The sequence below is a fragment of the Alosa pseudoharengus genome, unplaced genomic scaffold, assembly GCF_046254945.1.
Source record: "Alosa pseudoharengus isolate Yale_2024_CS ecotype anadromous, Long Island Sound unplaced genomic scaffold, YU_APseudo_1.1 YU_APseudo_1.1_scf_3, whole genome shotgun sequence".
In the NCBI taxonomy this organism is placed as follows: Eukaryota; Metazoa; Chordata; class Actinopteri; order Clupeiformes; family Clupeidae; genus Alosa; species Alosa pseudoharengus.
Window position 1 is genome coordinate 13,675,991 of NW_027468718.1, and position 13,588 is coordinate 13,689,578.

The window sequence follows — 13,588 nt, forward strand, 5'->3', positions numbered from 1 at the left end:
GCTTTATTGTTGAGATGTGCTACCATAGCGTAAGTCAATAGCATTTTTGATTAATATGGTGCTGTTCTGCAATAAGCTAAAGTGCTTCTACCAGCCACACCCTATCTAGTGTTCTATAGAGGAATCAGGTGGTAGCCTACATGACAACACTACTGAACACATATTTCAAAATGGAAAGGTGAACTAAACAAACCTGAATATGTCAGTTTCTTAGCTTAGCGATTTCAATTGACACATGTGAAGTTATGAAATATAAGTAGCATAAAATTACTGTAAGTGTACTTCTAACAGCGGGTTTTGAGTTTTTGGGGTTTTGGTAGCACAACTCAACAAGTAGCCCAGTTCGACAGAATAGCAGTCTGGAGTTTCTGCATTGAGAAGTTTATATGCCCATTAAATCGTTCAGTCAAATAATTTGGGCAGGTTTTACATGACCATGGACAGATAAGCAACCGTGTACCAGTCATCTATGTCACCTGAGCGAGAGTTGATTTTGGTTCCAAAAAAACCCCCACTTCCGCTGGAGAAGCTAAATATTCCGCTATTGCGTGTCTTAAACTAGATATTGACAGGGCTTTTACTTTAAAAGACAAACAGAAAACAGTAATTACGGGCCCTATCATGACATTCTAAAGCGCATCGTCACTCGTCAAAAGCTTATTCAAATTTAGTAGGATGTCCAGTCCACATTGGGAGGGGTTTCGTTATCAAACGTCGAGCGCATAGCGCAACAAGGTGTTCCTAGGTTTTTTAATCAGTCATATGGGTGTGTTTGAGGCGTAACATCATTTAAACCAATGAGAATGACATCTGTAATTGCCTTTAACGGCGCAAAGCGTGATGTCAAATAAATGCATCGGTATTTTGACATTCTACGGCGCATTTCAAGGAGGCTTCTTGTGAGACCGTATGGAATAGTCATTCCACTAAATCATGCTTTACTACAACCTAGCATAGCCTTCAGGCATTTGCACTCGTCTATTATTTGAACTCATTGGCAAAGTGAAACTAACTTCACCAAGGTGTCAGTCAACGACAAGACAGTTAAATGCAGCTACTTTCACTATTGACTGACAATGGGTTACCATCGAAAACATAGGCTCAAAAAAGCAACACTTACAACAGATATAGCTCAAATGACTGAACAAAACAACATTTATCCTGCAGAGGAGTTGCTTATATCTCGTGACAGTGCGTCTTCAGCTGTGCTCCATACGTGTCTCTCGCCTCTCCCCTAATCACTTTTAACCGTCATTACCAATTTGCAAATCATGGTGAATACCTACTCATCATGAGATGTACAGTATTTTGTAATATCTTTATTCTAATTATGTTTCCCATTGTAATCGTGCAATTTGTAATGTTTTGCATGGACGTGCGCTGGTGTGCGTTAATGAATGATAGAAGGATGGTGCGTGCACCTGCCAATATGACTGTTGACAATGCGCTCTTAAAATAACATATAAACAACTCGCCATAGACTTCTGACCAGGTGTACAATAGCGATTTTTAGACAATGCGCCAGGCCACTCCCTAAGTTGTTAATTGCCACACCCCTAGGCGCATTGTTTAAAAAATAAATTTGCAAAATAAGGAATTAAACTTTGTGCCGGGTGGAAAACGATTTTTACGCCATGCGCCAGGGTGCACAATACAGCCCTAAGACATTTGACATCCTCAAATTGTATGGGTGAGGAAAATTCGAGATGGCCTACAGGCGCACCCCATAATAACATCCAAATGACTATGCTAAGCTAACTCTATAACAAGTAACAGCAGCAGTAACTCTGTAGTTCAAAGGCTATTCAAACTGTGCGACCAGTCCACAGTGTGCTGCACCGTCGGAGATGGTCTTTATGGATCACAGATCAACAGTGATCCGTTACACCCTTACAGCACATTCCTACTGATGGAGCAGCATATCTCAACCACAAATACAAATGCTATGTCACACACTTCATACAGGCCTGCTAATTAATGACATTACCATATATATATACTGTATATATTATATATAAGCTGTCGTCCCAGATAGCAAGAGGCTGGCGAGGCGGGCCACTGTCGGTCCATTGGGGGCATAGCTGGCGGTCCGCTGGCAGTTTGCTCATTAGTTCTCTGGCGGTCCACTGGCAGGTTGCAGACAAATTGCCCAATATTTTGCCACTATTGGTCTAAAATCTTTTACATTTGTTCAGTTAGAAAGATAGATAGATAGATACTTCATTGATCCCCAGGGGAAATTCAAGACAAGACAGTTATACTCCATATATCATTTTATTAACTTTTCTTAATATTCATGACAAGTTAAATTTAAAGAGATGGTGGTCCAACGGCGGACCACAAGTGGCACGCCACCGGCGGTATACCACCAGTTGTCCGCTATCTGCCAATCTGATTTTGCTTTTGCCAATCTGCCAATTTTGATTTTGCCAATCTGATATAGCTCTACTGTCATACAGATCTGCTCTTGGGAGGGGATTTCAGAACATCAACCCCAATATTGCTCTTATTGTGCAATGAGACAATTCATCTTGAACCAATTTCATGAAGACAACAATATAAACGTCACAGTACACACATAGGCCTACTAGTGGGCAGCTGTGGCCTACTGGTTAGCACTTCGGACTTGTAACCGGAGGATTGCCGGTTTGAACCCCGACCAGTAGGCACGGCTGAAGTGTCCTTGAGCAAGGCACCTAACCCCTCACTGCTCCCCGAGCGCCGCTGTTGTTGCAGGCAGCTCACTGTGCCGGGATTAGTGTGTGCTTCACCTCACTGTGTGTTCAATGTGTGCTGAGTGTGTTTCGCTAATTCACGGATTGGAATAAATGCAGAGACCAAACTTCCCTCATGGGATCAAAAGAATATACTTATATACTAATGGGTCAAACTATGGGGTTCACACAATGTCACAGTACACTGGGCCAAACCATGGGGTTCACACAAACATCTTATCCAGCCCAGAAGATTATGTGGAGTTCAAAGGTCAAACAAATTCAAACGCCAAAAAGCGGTGGTGTGGGGATGTTTTAGCCAAGGGTGAGGCTGGGCAAATAACAGCGCCAGAAGTATAGTTTTCAGGGAGAAGTACTAGTATATAATTCATCTGGATTATAGGACTATTATAGGACTACAGCTTTTTAAACTAAAATAGTGTAACGGAGGCAAACTGAGCTAGCATGCTAGTTGCGTGTGAAAATCCTCACACCCCTAACCTTAAGAACACACTGAGCTAAAAGCCAAGCCTTCCAACTCAGTGGTTAGAAGCGTTCTTAAGGTTAGGGGTGTGATGATTTACATGCGCAGCTAGCATATGCTAGCTCAGTTCGCCTCTGTTACAATAGCACTCAGTAGAGAGAGAAAAGTATCTAGGATCTGTAACATATTCTCTGCCAAGGAGGTTATGTTTTCACCCATTTCTGTCTGATGGTTGTTAAAAGGTTTACATTTACATGTATTCATTTAGCAGACACTGTGATTTACTAGCCTGGCTAGCGCCACCACTTCTCAATGAGACGTGGTCTGGGAACCAAACGTTCATTTTCTCGTATTTGAAAAAAATGCCCAGATCCGTTTATTGGGTGCCACGGATGTCTATCAAATGCGTCTGTGCATAGCTCATCATCGTCTTGCTTTCCCCCTTGTTCTGTGATTGGTCGCCTATCTCAGGCGAAAATTTGCTCCATGGTCTCCAGGCTGCCTTAGCAGCGTGAATCAAATCGCGCGCAAGGCAGCATGGGAACACCCAGGCTAGTGATTTACAAACATGAGGAACAAACTACAAGTTACCGTTTTAGGCAATGGATCAAGTACAAACCCGTTAAATTGCTGTGCTGGTCTGACTCACAGGTTGCCTACGTCATCATTAGTTTTTGTCATCACCCATACAAAGTTAAAAAGTGAATGCTATGTAAAATGGTATTTGATATTACAGATGGAGTATTGTCCAGGCCATGACAATGTCAGTGGTATTATCCTGACTGAGTGGGGAAGTGCAGGAAAGTCGCTGGCAGATTATTTGTCAAACTACATAACAGAAATAAGAAACCAAGTTTAACCTCTCACAAATGAAGTAGTTTGCATTGCAAGTTGCCCTGCTATTGCAAATAGTGATTTGGCAGAAATATGTTTTACTATGACTAAATTACACAGTGATGGTAATCATGGTATTGGACTGTTTTCCCCCCATGTTTAAAAAAAAACAACAAAAAAAACAACAACATTTATAGTGTTAGAATTTAGATAGAATTAATAGAATTTGGTGACTCATGATTGGGATTCGTTTCCAACACTTGCAGTACGTGTTCTGACAGCAGTCTCTGGACACCCCCACAGCTGGGATACAGGGATTACGGATTTCATCACGACACAAATAATGTTGCAACCAACCAACACTCGACTCATGTAGCTTCAGAGAAATGCATAGTGCTGTTGGCAAATCTTAAGGCAAGCACATGGAACCCTTATTGCATTGCGACATATGCTATCTTTGAAATCACTGGTCCAGCCATACTAATTACATTGATCAGAGATTCCTAACGTTACTTCCTACTTTGCCTAAACTTTACAAACTGACAATAAACAACAGCCAGGAAACAATGCATGTGGGTCTACATTTGCTGTAAATAAATTTCTGCATTTTTCCAACTACATTTTTGATGTTTGCAGGTGTTGCTGCTACTGTTTATCACAATAACTTTCTGTTTCATCTTCCCCTCTCGTCGCTGATTGGCCTGCCATTTTACTTGTTTGAGGGAAACAGTTATGAACTATGATGTTCCAGACTAGGGCTGTGTCCCAAACCGCATACTTCCATCAGTACACTTCTAGTGTAAACTGAGCACTTATTTGCATTGTGCCCACTTTTCAATTGTTAGTATTGTCCCAATTAATATCTGCACTATACTAGTATTTGACGTGTGCAAGTAGGCTGTTTGAGACATAGCCTAGATCTCCCAGAAAGAAGATCTAGGTGGGTGTGGTCTGGCTATTCATTTTCAGCATTGGTAGGCACTTTATAGTATGTGCATGCATAAGAATTTCAAATTGATTCGTTAGTCGATTTAAATGAAAATCAAAGTCTCCGTTCATTTAGATGCAGAATTATTGAGAGTGAAAGTAAAAATCGGACCAGCTTATCCTACATTCCAACCAACCAACCAAACAGACGGGTGAAAACATAACCTCCTTGTTTACAGCGAGTGATTTGGTTTGTCCTGTCTGGGCTACCGTAGCTAGAGGCCAGTGCAATATGTCAGACTCCATAGAGGGGGGTCTGCTTCCTATGTATATAAAAAGACTGAGCTAATTCTAAGCTTATGGAAAGACAACAATTCATATTTATACGTAACATGCATGTATACAGTTTTGAATAATATTCAATATTTTCTTCCAACATGTTACATGCATCATGTGATTGTACGGGTTTATGCATTTTACTAAAACAATGAAATATCAAATTACAAATATACTGAAAACACTAAAAATATTCTAAATCTAATATGTTAATTCTCAATCTAATTTGACATTTACATTTATCATATTTGATATTGTTCTTCCACGTGTTTAACTTATATCACTAACATACAACAAATACCATGCCATGACATGCTAAATATTATGGCAACTCATGTACCTTTGAATGAACACAAACATACTATAATAATGTAAATAGTGCATCATACTGTACATAAGTATTTACAGGTATTCTGTGCTGAATCATTGTTATATAATATTTCATTTGCTTTATTAAGGGATGATGTATTGATATTTCTGTTGTTATTGATCGTGGCTGCTTGCCACTTACCATTTTGAAGAGAATATACCTCAAGAGAATACACCTCAACCTCACAAAAGGATGTTTGTAGGTATACATACTGGTTGGTGGTGAATGAGGATGGCATGTCGTAATGAAGTTAAAGTTAAATTGATTACTTACCTCCAGCTCTTCTTCTGCCCCTGCAGGTCTCACCATTCCCCAGGGAGAGGTAGGTATCCCCCAGGGGGAACCGGGGCCTGCTGGACCTCCAGGACCCTCTGGGCTGCCTGGCCCAGCTGGACCCCCCGGTCCCCCCGGTAACGGACTCCCTGGGCCGGGAGGAAAGCCTGGACTCCCCGGACCTCCAGGACATGCCGGAGTCGGAAAACCCGGAATGCCAGGGTTGCCAGGGAAACCGGGTGGACCCGGCCTGCCAGGGCCCCCTGGAGATCAAGGTCCGAGCGGGGGAGAGGGGCCCGAGGGGCCAGTCGGTCCCTCAGGGCCTCCAGGACCCCCTGGGCTCCCCGGCATGGGCAAACCTGGGGGTCAGGGCCTGCCCGGAGCCCCGGGGATGAAAGGAGAGCCTGGACACAAGGGACTTCCAGGGCTCCCTGGCCTGCCAGGACCAAAGGGAGACAAAGGTATCGGGATGCCTGGGTTGCCTGGACACAAGGGGCTTGCAGGACCACCGGGGCGCCCAGGACAAGGTGGTCTGCCTGGAATCGGAAAACCAGGAATGCCTGGAATGCTGGGGCCTCCAGGCGTGTCAGGAAAACCTGGACCTACCGGAGAGCCCGGACCCTCAGGGCCGCCTGGACAGGAGGGACCTCAGGGAATGCCCGGACCAGATGGAATTGGAAAACCAGGACTGGACGGCGCTCCAGGGCAACCAGGCCCACAGGGTGGCAAAGGACAACCAGGTCTGCCAGGGTTGCCAGGAAAACCGGGACTGCCAGGAATTGGCAAACCAGGATACCCCGGACCAAAGGGAGATAAGGGGCAGGGAGGCCAGCCAGGTGCCTTCGGGCCAAAGGGAGACAAAGGACCAGGAGGTGCGCCAGGACAACTAGGCCCGCCAGGACCAAACGGACCTCCTGGGCCGCCCGGTCGCATGGGGCCCCCAGGGGGCATAGGTGTACCTGGACAAAGAGGTGAAGGAGGACCTGTGGGACCGAAAGGTGAAATTGGACCCCTCGGAGAACCAGGACCCACAGGGTTGCCAGGTGAAGCTGGAGCCCCAGGAGAGGGAGGCGAGCCTGGGCCAAGAGGGCCGCCAGGGTCAGTGGGTCCCCAGGGCGAAGGAGGACAGAAGGGTCAGCAAGGACCTCCCGGTCAACCTGGTCTACCTGGCCTGAAGGGTGAAGGAGGCGGCCCTGGTCCAGAGGGCCCTCAAGGACCAAAGGGAATTCCAGGAATCGCTGGTCCCGGTGGCCCAATTGGACCTCCTGGACCTCCCGGACCTAAAGGAGAGGGAGGTCCACCGGGTCAACCTGGTCCTACTGGAGAGGGGAACCCAGGTGTGGCAGGCCCAATCGGACCTCCAGGAAAAACAGGACCTTCGGGCCCACCTGGCCAACCTGGTCGACCCGGACTCCCCGGCCCTCCCGGTCCACCTGGAGCCCCGGCGCCCGCACCGGACCTGGAGGCCGTGCTGCCCGAGATGGGCCCGGCGCTGGATGGTGTGAAGACCTACAAGGGCAAGGGCAAGTACGGAGGAACACCCCAGGTCATCGCCAGTGGGCTGGAGATGCCCGCCTTCACCGCCACCCTGACCACTCCCTTCCCACCCGTTGGCACGCCTGTGGTGTTCGACAAGATCCTCTACAACGGCCGGCAGAACTACAACCCGCAGACGGGCGTGTTCACCTGTGACCTGCCCGGCATCTACTACTTCAGCTACCACGTGCACTGCAAGGGCACCAACGTGTGGGTGGGGCTGTACCGCAACGGGGAGCCCGTGATGTACACCTACGACGAGTACAAGAAGGGCATCCTAGATCAGGCGTCCGGCAGTGCCGTGGTGCCCCTGCAGCCTGGCGACACCGTCCACATTGAGCTGCCCTCCGATCAGGCGGCTGGCCTCTACGCCGGCCAGTACGTCCACTCCTCCTTCTCTGGATTCCTGCTCTACCCGATGTAGAGAGAGAGAGAGAGAGAAAGAAAGAGAGAGAGAGGATGAGGGAGAGGTGAAAGAGAGGGAGGGAGGGGGGAAGTACTAAAGAAGAGAAAGAATAAGAAGGGCGAGAAGAGAGTGAATAGAAATGGGAAAGAGAGAAACAAGAAAGAGAGAAAAGAGAATGGACTTCATGTTTGTTTTTGATGTCATGCTGAGGCTCTGTGTAGCAGAAGAAAAGACTTGTGGGGCCTATGAGGAAGATCATGGTGCATGTTAGTGTGTGTGTGTGTGTGTTTGTGAGAGAGAGGAGAGACAGACAGAGAGAGTGTGTATGTGTGTAATAATGTAAAAGATAATGAGAGCATGTTTATAGAAGTATGAGTGAAAAACAGTGATCGCCGTGTGTGTGTGTGTGTGTGTGTGTGTGACAGAGAGGGAGAGAGAGCAAATGTATGTGCATGTGAAGTATGTGTATTTGTGTGTGTGTGTACAGTATGTGTGTGTGTGTGTCTGTCTGTCTGTACACTAATGGTACATTTATGTATTGCTATAATAATCTTACTGGGTACACCTGACTGTATTGTGTGTACCAAGTGTAGTGCTGTTTTGACATGAATTGTATTGCTATGAGCTCAGTACAGGGCTCCGAGAGAGCAAGCTATGGAACAAACCTACATTCATTTGGATTTACTCAAATGATTCTTTTGATATGAAATTGTCAAACCCATGTGTAACAACCCCTAAATCAGTGACTGATGTAGTCCCCTTTCTGAGACAAAAGCAGCTTTCAGAGATTGATTAATTTCCTGTCGTACCAGACTGGCAGCTGCCATCACACTGAGGCAACGAATGTAACTCCTGAAATAATGACTAATGTGATTATTCTAAAAAATGAATCTTAGTTTGGTTGGCGACAGGTGTGGGTAACAAAGTCCAACCGCATATGTGCCCCAGCCACTCATTAAACCAGCTGATTCTAAGTAGCAAAACTGTACAGCCAGGTATATCAACTAAAAACATAGGTATATCAACATACAGTAAACACCTCTGTTAAGGTATATCAACAGAAAACACCTGTGTTACTGTAAGTGCACAGGTACTTTATGAAGCCAGGGTTATCCACCTATGGTTGGCAATGACCAGAAGCCCAACATGATATAAAGTCATCTTTTATTGGACGTGATGATGTGATTTGAATACTTATGTTGTTGTTTTTTTAATGTAATTAAACATGTTAATTGGTAAAACTCAGTTAAGTTTAGAGTGTGTGTTGAAGCATGCCCGTACTATTTGCATTTGTGAAAAAAAGAATTTGACATATATAGCAGCTCACTGAGGATTACAGCTGGGGCTTATGTGACATGGATCTAGCTCACACCGATCCCCACCCTCTGCCCTCAACTGACCCTGGTCTCATTCACATTCATGGCAGTCCAGGAACTGACAGGAGCCAAGTTGGATCTGTCCCAGAATCCATTTGGCTGCTACAGTATCTATACTGATCTATACCATGTGCTACCACAGACTCATGATTTCATAACCAGTAGCACCAATATAGGGCAAACTCCAGGATTCTATGACCAGTAGAAGTAGAACAGGCCAAAGAGAGGCAGAATCCAGTCCGGAACCCAGATTCAGAACCCCGTCCATTCTGTCGGTGTCCACTGATCCAGCTAGTGCTTTCGCAGACTCTGGGGGTTAGGGCCAGTAGAACTTTTTCCTTTTTTTTCCCCCTTTTCCTTCAAGTGGCCAACCCATTGAAAATGGTCTTCTGATTTTAAATAAAGTTAATATCTTTGGCTGGCTTTTGAGCAGTAGGTTTTGTGCCACCAGGCTATGGTCTACATAAGGGGTTTCTTTGGTGCTAAACATAGTAAGATAGCATATTTTAAATTATACGCTATGTTTTACTTTCTTAATGTTATAATTGCAATGTTAAATTCTGTTTTTTTTTAAATAAAGTTGAATTACTTAAATGTACATGTTGATGTATTTCTCATAATTTAATATGTTGACTGACAATATACAAAAAAAAACACATAACTGAATAAACAGCATTAGTGAACATCACAAAATATGTCTGTAAGAAGTGTAGGTGTTGAACAAGTAAGTATAGTTCATTAGAAACTAGATGTACCGCATAGCAGTACAAAATATGACCGCCGCTCAGTCCTTTACATCCGTTCCGCGAACATAAATCACATTAACCAATTTGTCTCCATCTTCTACTCCATCCCCCACTCTTGAAACTTTTGTGTTCTTTGGCATGCCTGTGTGTGTGTGTGCGGGCCGCACAGAAAGTAGCCTACTGGCGCTGCGAAGGTGAATAGATTTGTAGCACTAGCCAAAAAATTCGTAGCATTGTTATAAAACCTTTAAAATCTCTAAACAATTACAAGTAGAGGAGTTCATCACAGTTCATCCATTGCAACTGGACTGATGAAAGGTCATGTACACCTGTAGGCTGCATTGTATTTGGGGAAAGCAGAAGGTATCAGTTTTACTTTTATTTATTTATTTATTTATTATTTATTTATAAACAAAACAATCCCTGTCATTTCCATGCAGTTTTCAACAGCTATCAAGAAGAGAGGTCATGCCATGGATTTTTGTGAATGTTTCTTCTTCTACATACTGTATGCAAGATTTTATCTTTAGTTCACATGATATTCAACTTTATTGTCAAAAATACCAATAGTCTAAAATGAAATGCAGTTTAACATCTAGGCAGTGGTACAAATAACTGACATGTCTAAAAGGGCCTTCATGAAATGCGTTGCTAGACTGTTCACATTTTAACAGGCCAAGTTGAGAGCTGCGTTATTGTTTGTGGCAACGTAGGCACCCGATAGAAATATTGTTTAATTTTGTGATTGAGATATATTTTACGCTCTGGCATCCCCTTTGCGACATGTTCGCCCCCCAGTTTCAGAGCTATTCTAAATGCAAAAATGCATAGAGTGACTTAACAAACTAGATCCTAGAAACCTGTTAGCTCTCCTAAGCCCTATAAGCTGGGCCTATTACAAAACATAAATTGTCACTAGGCTATGCTGGTGACCCAAATAAAATCTCCTTTGGGAACCAATGGCTTACAGCAGGGGTTTTCAACTGATTGTGAGCCAGGGACCACCATTCTGACTAATTGCGTAACGCCAGGACCACCACTGAATAAAAATACTGATTTCCACATTGCAACTACTGAATCCATGGTCAGGGACCACAAGCAATGTCCTCAGGGACCACAAGTGGGCTGCGGACCACCGGTTGAAAACCCCTGGCTTACAGGATCAAACGGACTTAAGCTGCCACCTCTTGTCGAAAAGTTGTAATACATTTCACGCAGCTGTGTGAATCACAGAAAGCGCAAATGAAGTGGCCACTTCTAAATGGGACCCACTGTACAGAAGCTGAAGCAAAGATTGTTAAGGCGGAGCAAGATACTTCGTCGTAGTTCATGTCTATGGGCGCGAATCGGGGGTCGACGTGTCGACGTATTGATGAGCGTACATTGCAACCGGCCAAGCAGCGGCATTAAATAACCGGCGCACACCTGATATAAGGTCGATTTTCTCCAGACTGGAATGCTCAAAAATGCTAAAAATGTACCTGAAATGTTCAGAAGGGTTTGAGGATCATGAAAGCAGTGAGCAGTCGCTGCCTCTGCTCTGCATAAGCATGGAGCAGTCGCTGCCTCTGCTCTGCATAAAGGGGGATTTTGACACCCCCCCCCCTTGCGATCCGGGTTCCCGGAAGTGGCTCCTGATGAAATATCTTGCTCCGCCTTAACAATCTTTGGCTGAAGGTCTGTGGCTAAAGCAGCCATAATGAAAGTGTTATCATTGTTTGGATACTTTACATGCACATGCTTTTTAATTGCATAGACTATTGCATCGATTTCCCTCTCACACCCTAAACACAAACTTCAAACAAACGAACAAGCATCTCAGTCTCACGCATGTATAGCCATAGGCAAAATTGTATCAGACATAATGTTGGTAAATCATCCATCGCACAGAATGATTTTTGTAGCACATGCAACAGGTACAGCCCTGCCCTGGATACATACAGTCGGCATCTAGTCATAATCGTCGTTACCGCCCCCAGTTGTCGTGGTTACCGTGGCTGAAACGTCCCCAAGGGGGAAAATATTAGTTTCAATTGCATGTAATCTAATGGAGGTGCACCGGCTTGAGTAGGCTACAGAAAACACCTATAAAAATATTAAATCTTTTAGCAAACATCAATAAACGGCACAAACACGTTTGAACTGAGAGTTATCTGTGTGTCAACGAGGTTAAGGGTAACATTAAGTTCCCTCATTTTGCTAATTCCAGTTAAACGGAAAGGTTACCGCCCCCCATGAGGGGGAAAGCATGCTAACATTGGTGTGATGTTAGCATGCTTTCCCCCTCATGGGAGGCGGTAACCTTTCCGAACGTCTTAACCGACTGTTATGTATAGCCCAGAGCCAGCCTACATCAGGGGTTTTCAAACTTTTTGTGTGTGTGGACCACTATTTGTAATGAAGAATTTCCGCGGACCACCTCATAATACCCTTAATAAAATGTCTATACACAGCCCTACCTGAATTAATCTGCACCTCTTAATAGGCCTACTAGCACTAAAACTAGGCCTATAACTGGGCATCACATCAGTAGGCTATCGTAAAAGCACCAATATGTCTAAAAAAAAAAAAGTTTTTTAATACTTCAAAATAGAATTTGATAAATTAACCTTACATTTCATTTTTCAGTAGCCATAATATGAAGTGTGTAGATTTAAACAAAATCTGGGTTGGTTCTTAGCGTGAGCTTTTACTGCCCAAGAAATTGGAACCGTGCTCGGAGTTTGAATTCTTGTCGTGAAATTCCACTGGAGCTCCAAGCGGTTTTGACTCTTCGAGTCACTGTCCATAGCTAATTTAAATACACTTATGGGGTGGGTGTTTGCGTTTCTTTAGGAAGCCGTCTTGGTTTGTATAGAAATTAATAGGCTATTAATTGACACTCATAAAAGGGCGGATACAACAGGCTTGTTAAAAGAAAGTTTACTGCACACAACGGCTGCCACGTATTTCATTTATTTATTTACTCAATCGCCCGATGGCATAATCAAGTTCATTTCAACAACGTATTTTCTTAACAATATTGTTACGACCCTCTCTGTCTCTGGCTGTCTGTGCTACCGCGGAGCCTTGGCTGGCTGGAGACGGCAGAGTGCTTGATTGCCAATTAAGATACACCTGTGCGCAAATGGGCTTTAAAAGCCAGACCAACTTGCTCTCTCTCTCTCTCTCTCGAACCAGACACACACATAGACTCAGGCTCACGACATACATTCATGCACGCATTCACTCACTCTCATACATTTCCCTTGGACTATACAACAAACATTCACCACACTGACTCTGATTTTTCCTGCCGGCGTTCCAATTACTACACTCTCAACCAGATGATCCCACATCCCCTAGACATACTTTTGTGATACCAATAAATATTTGTGGTAATTTAATTCAGTGTTCGTCTCCCTTTCATGTTTTCGGTCCATACGAGCCTGGGCCGTAACATGAATTGGGTTCTCGTCCGGGACTGGTTGTGGAAGTTCGGCAGGAAGGTGAGCAAGCTACTTTGTGTGTCTGCTTGTAGCCTATTTCTGAGTAAGCTCCTTTAGAAGGTGCTTCAGCTGAGTCAAGCTAGTCTTTTCTCTTCCAA

The 13,588-nt window shown here is 44.4% G+C and overlaps 1 protein-coding gene across 1 annotated transcript in view; it reads left to right on the forward strand.

Annotated features, from left to right (window-relative positions):
• col8a1a (collagen, type VIII, alpha 1a) overlaps nt 1–7,898 on the forward strand; it is an 8,646-nt gene extending 748 nt beyond the window's left edge. The window contains exon 2 of the mRNA XM_076262533.1: nt 5,965–7,898. Within this exon, the coding sequence (XP_076118648.1) occupies nt 5,965–7,898 (1,934 nt within the window). The remainder of the gene's footprint in view (nt 1–5,964) is intronic.
• The last annotated feature ends 5,690 nt before the right edge of the window (nt 7,899–13,588 follow it).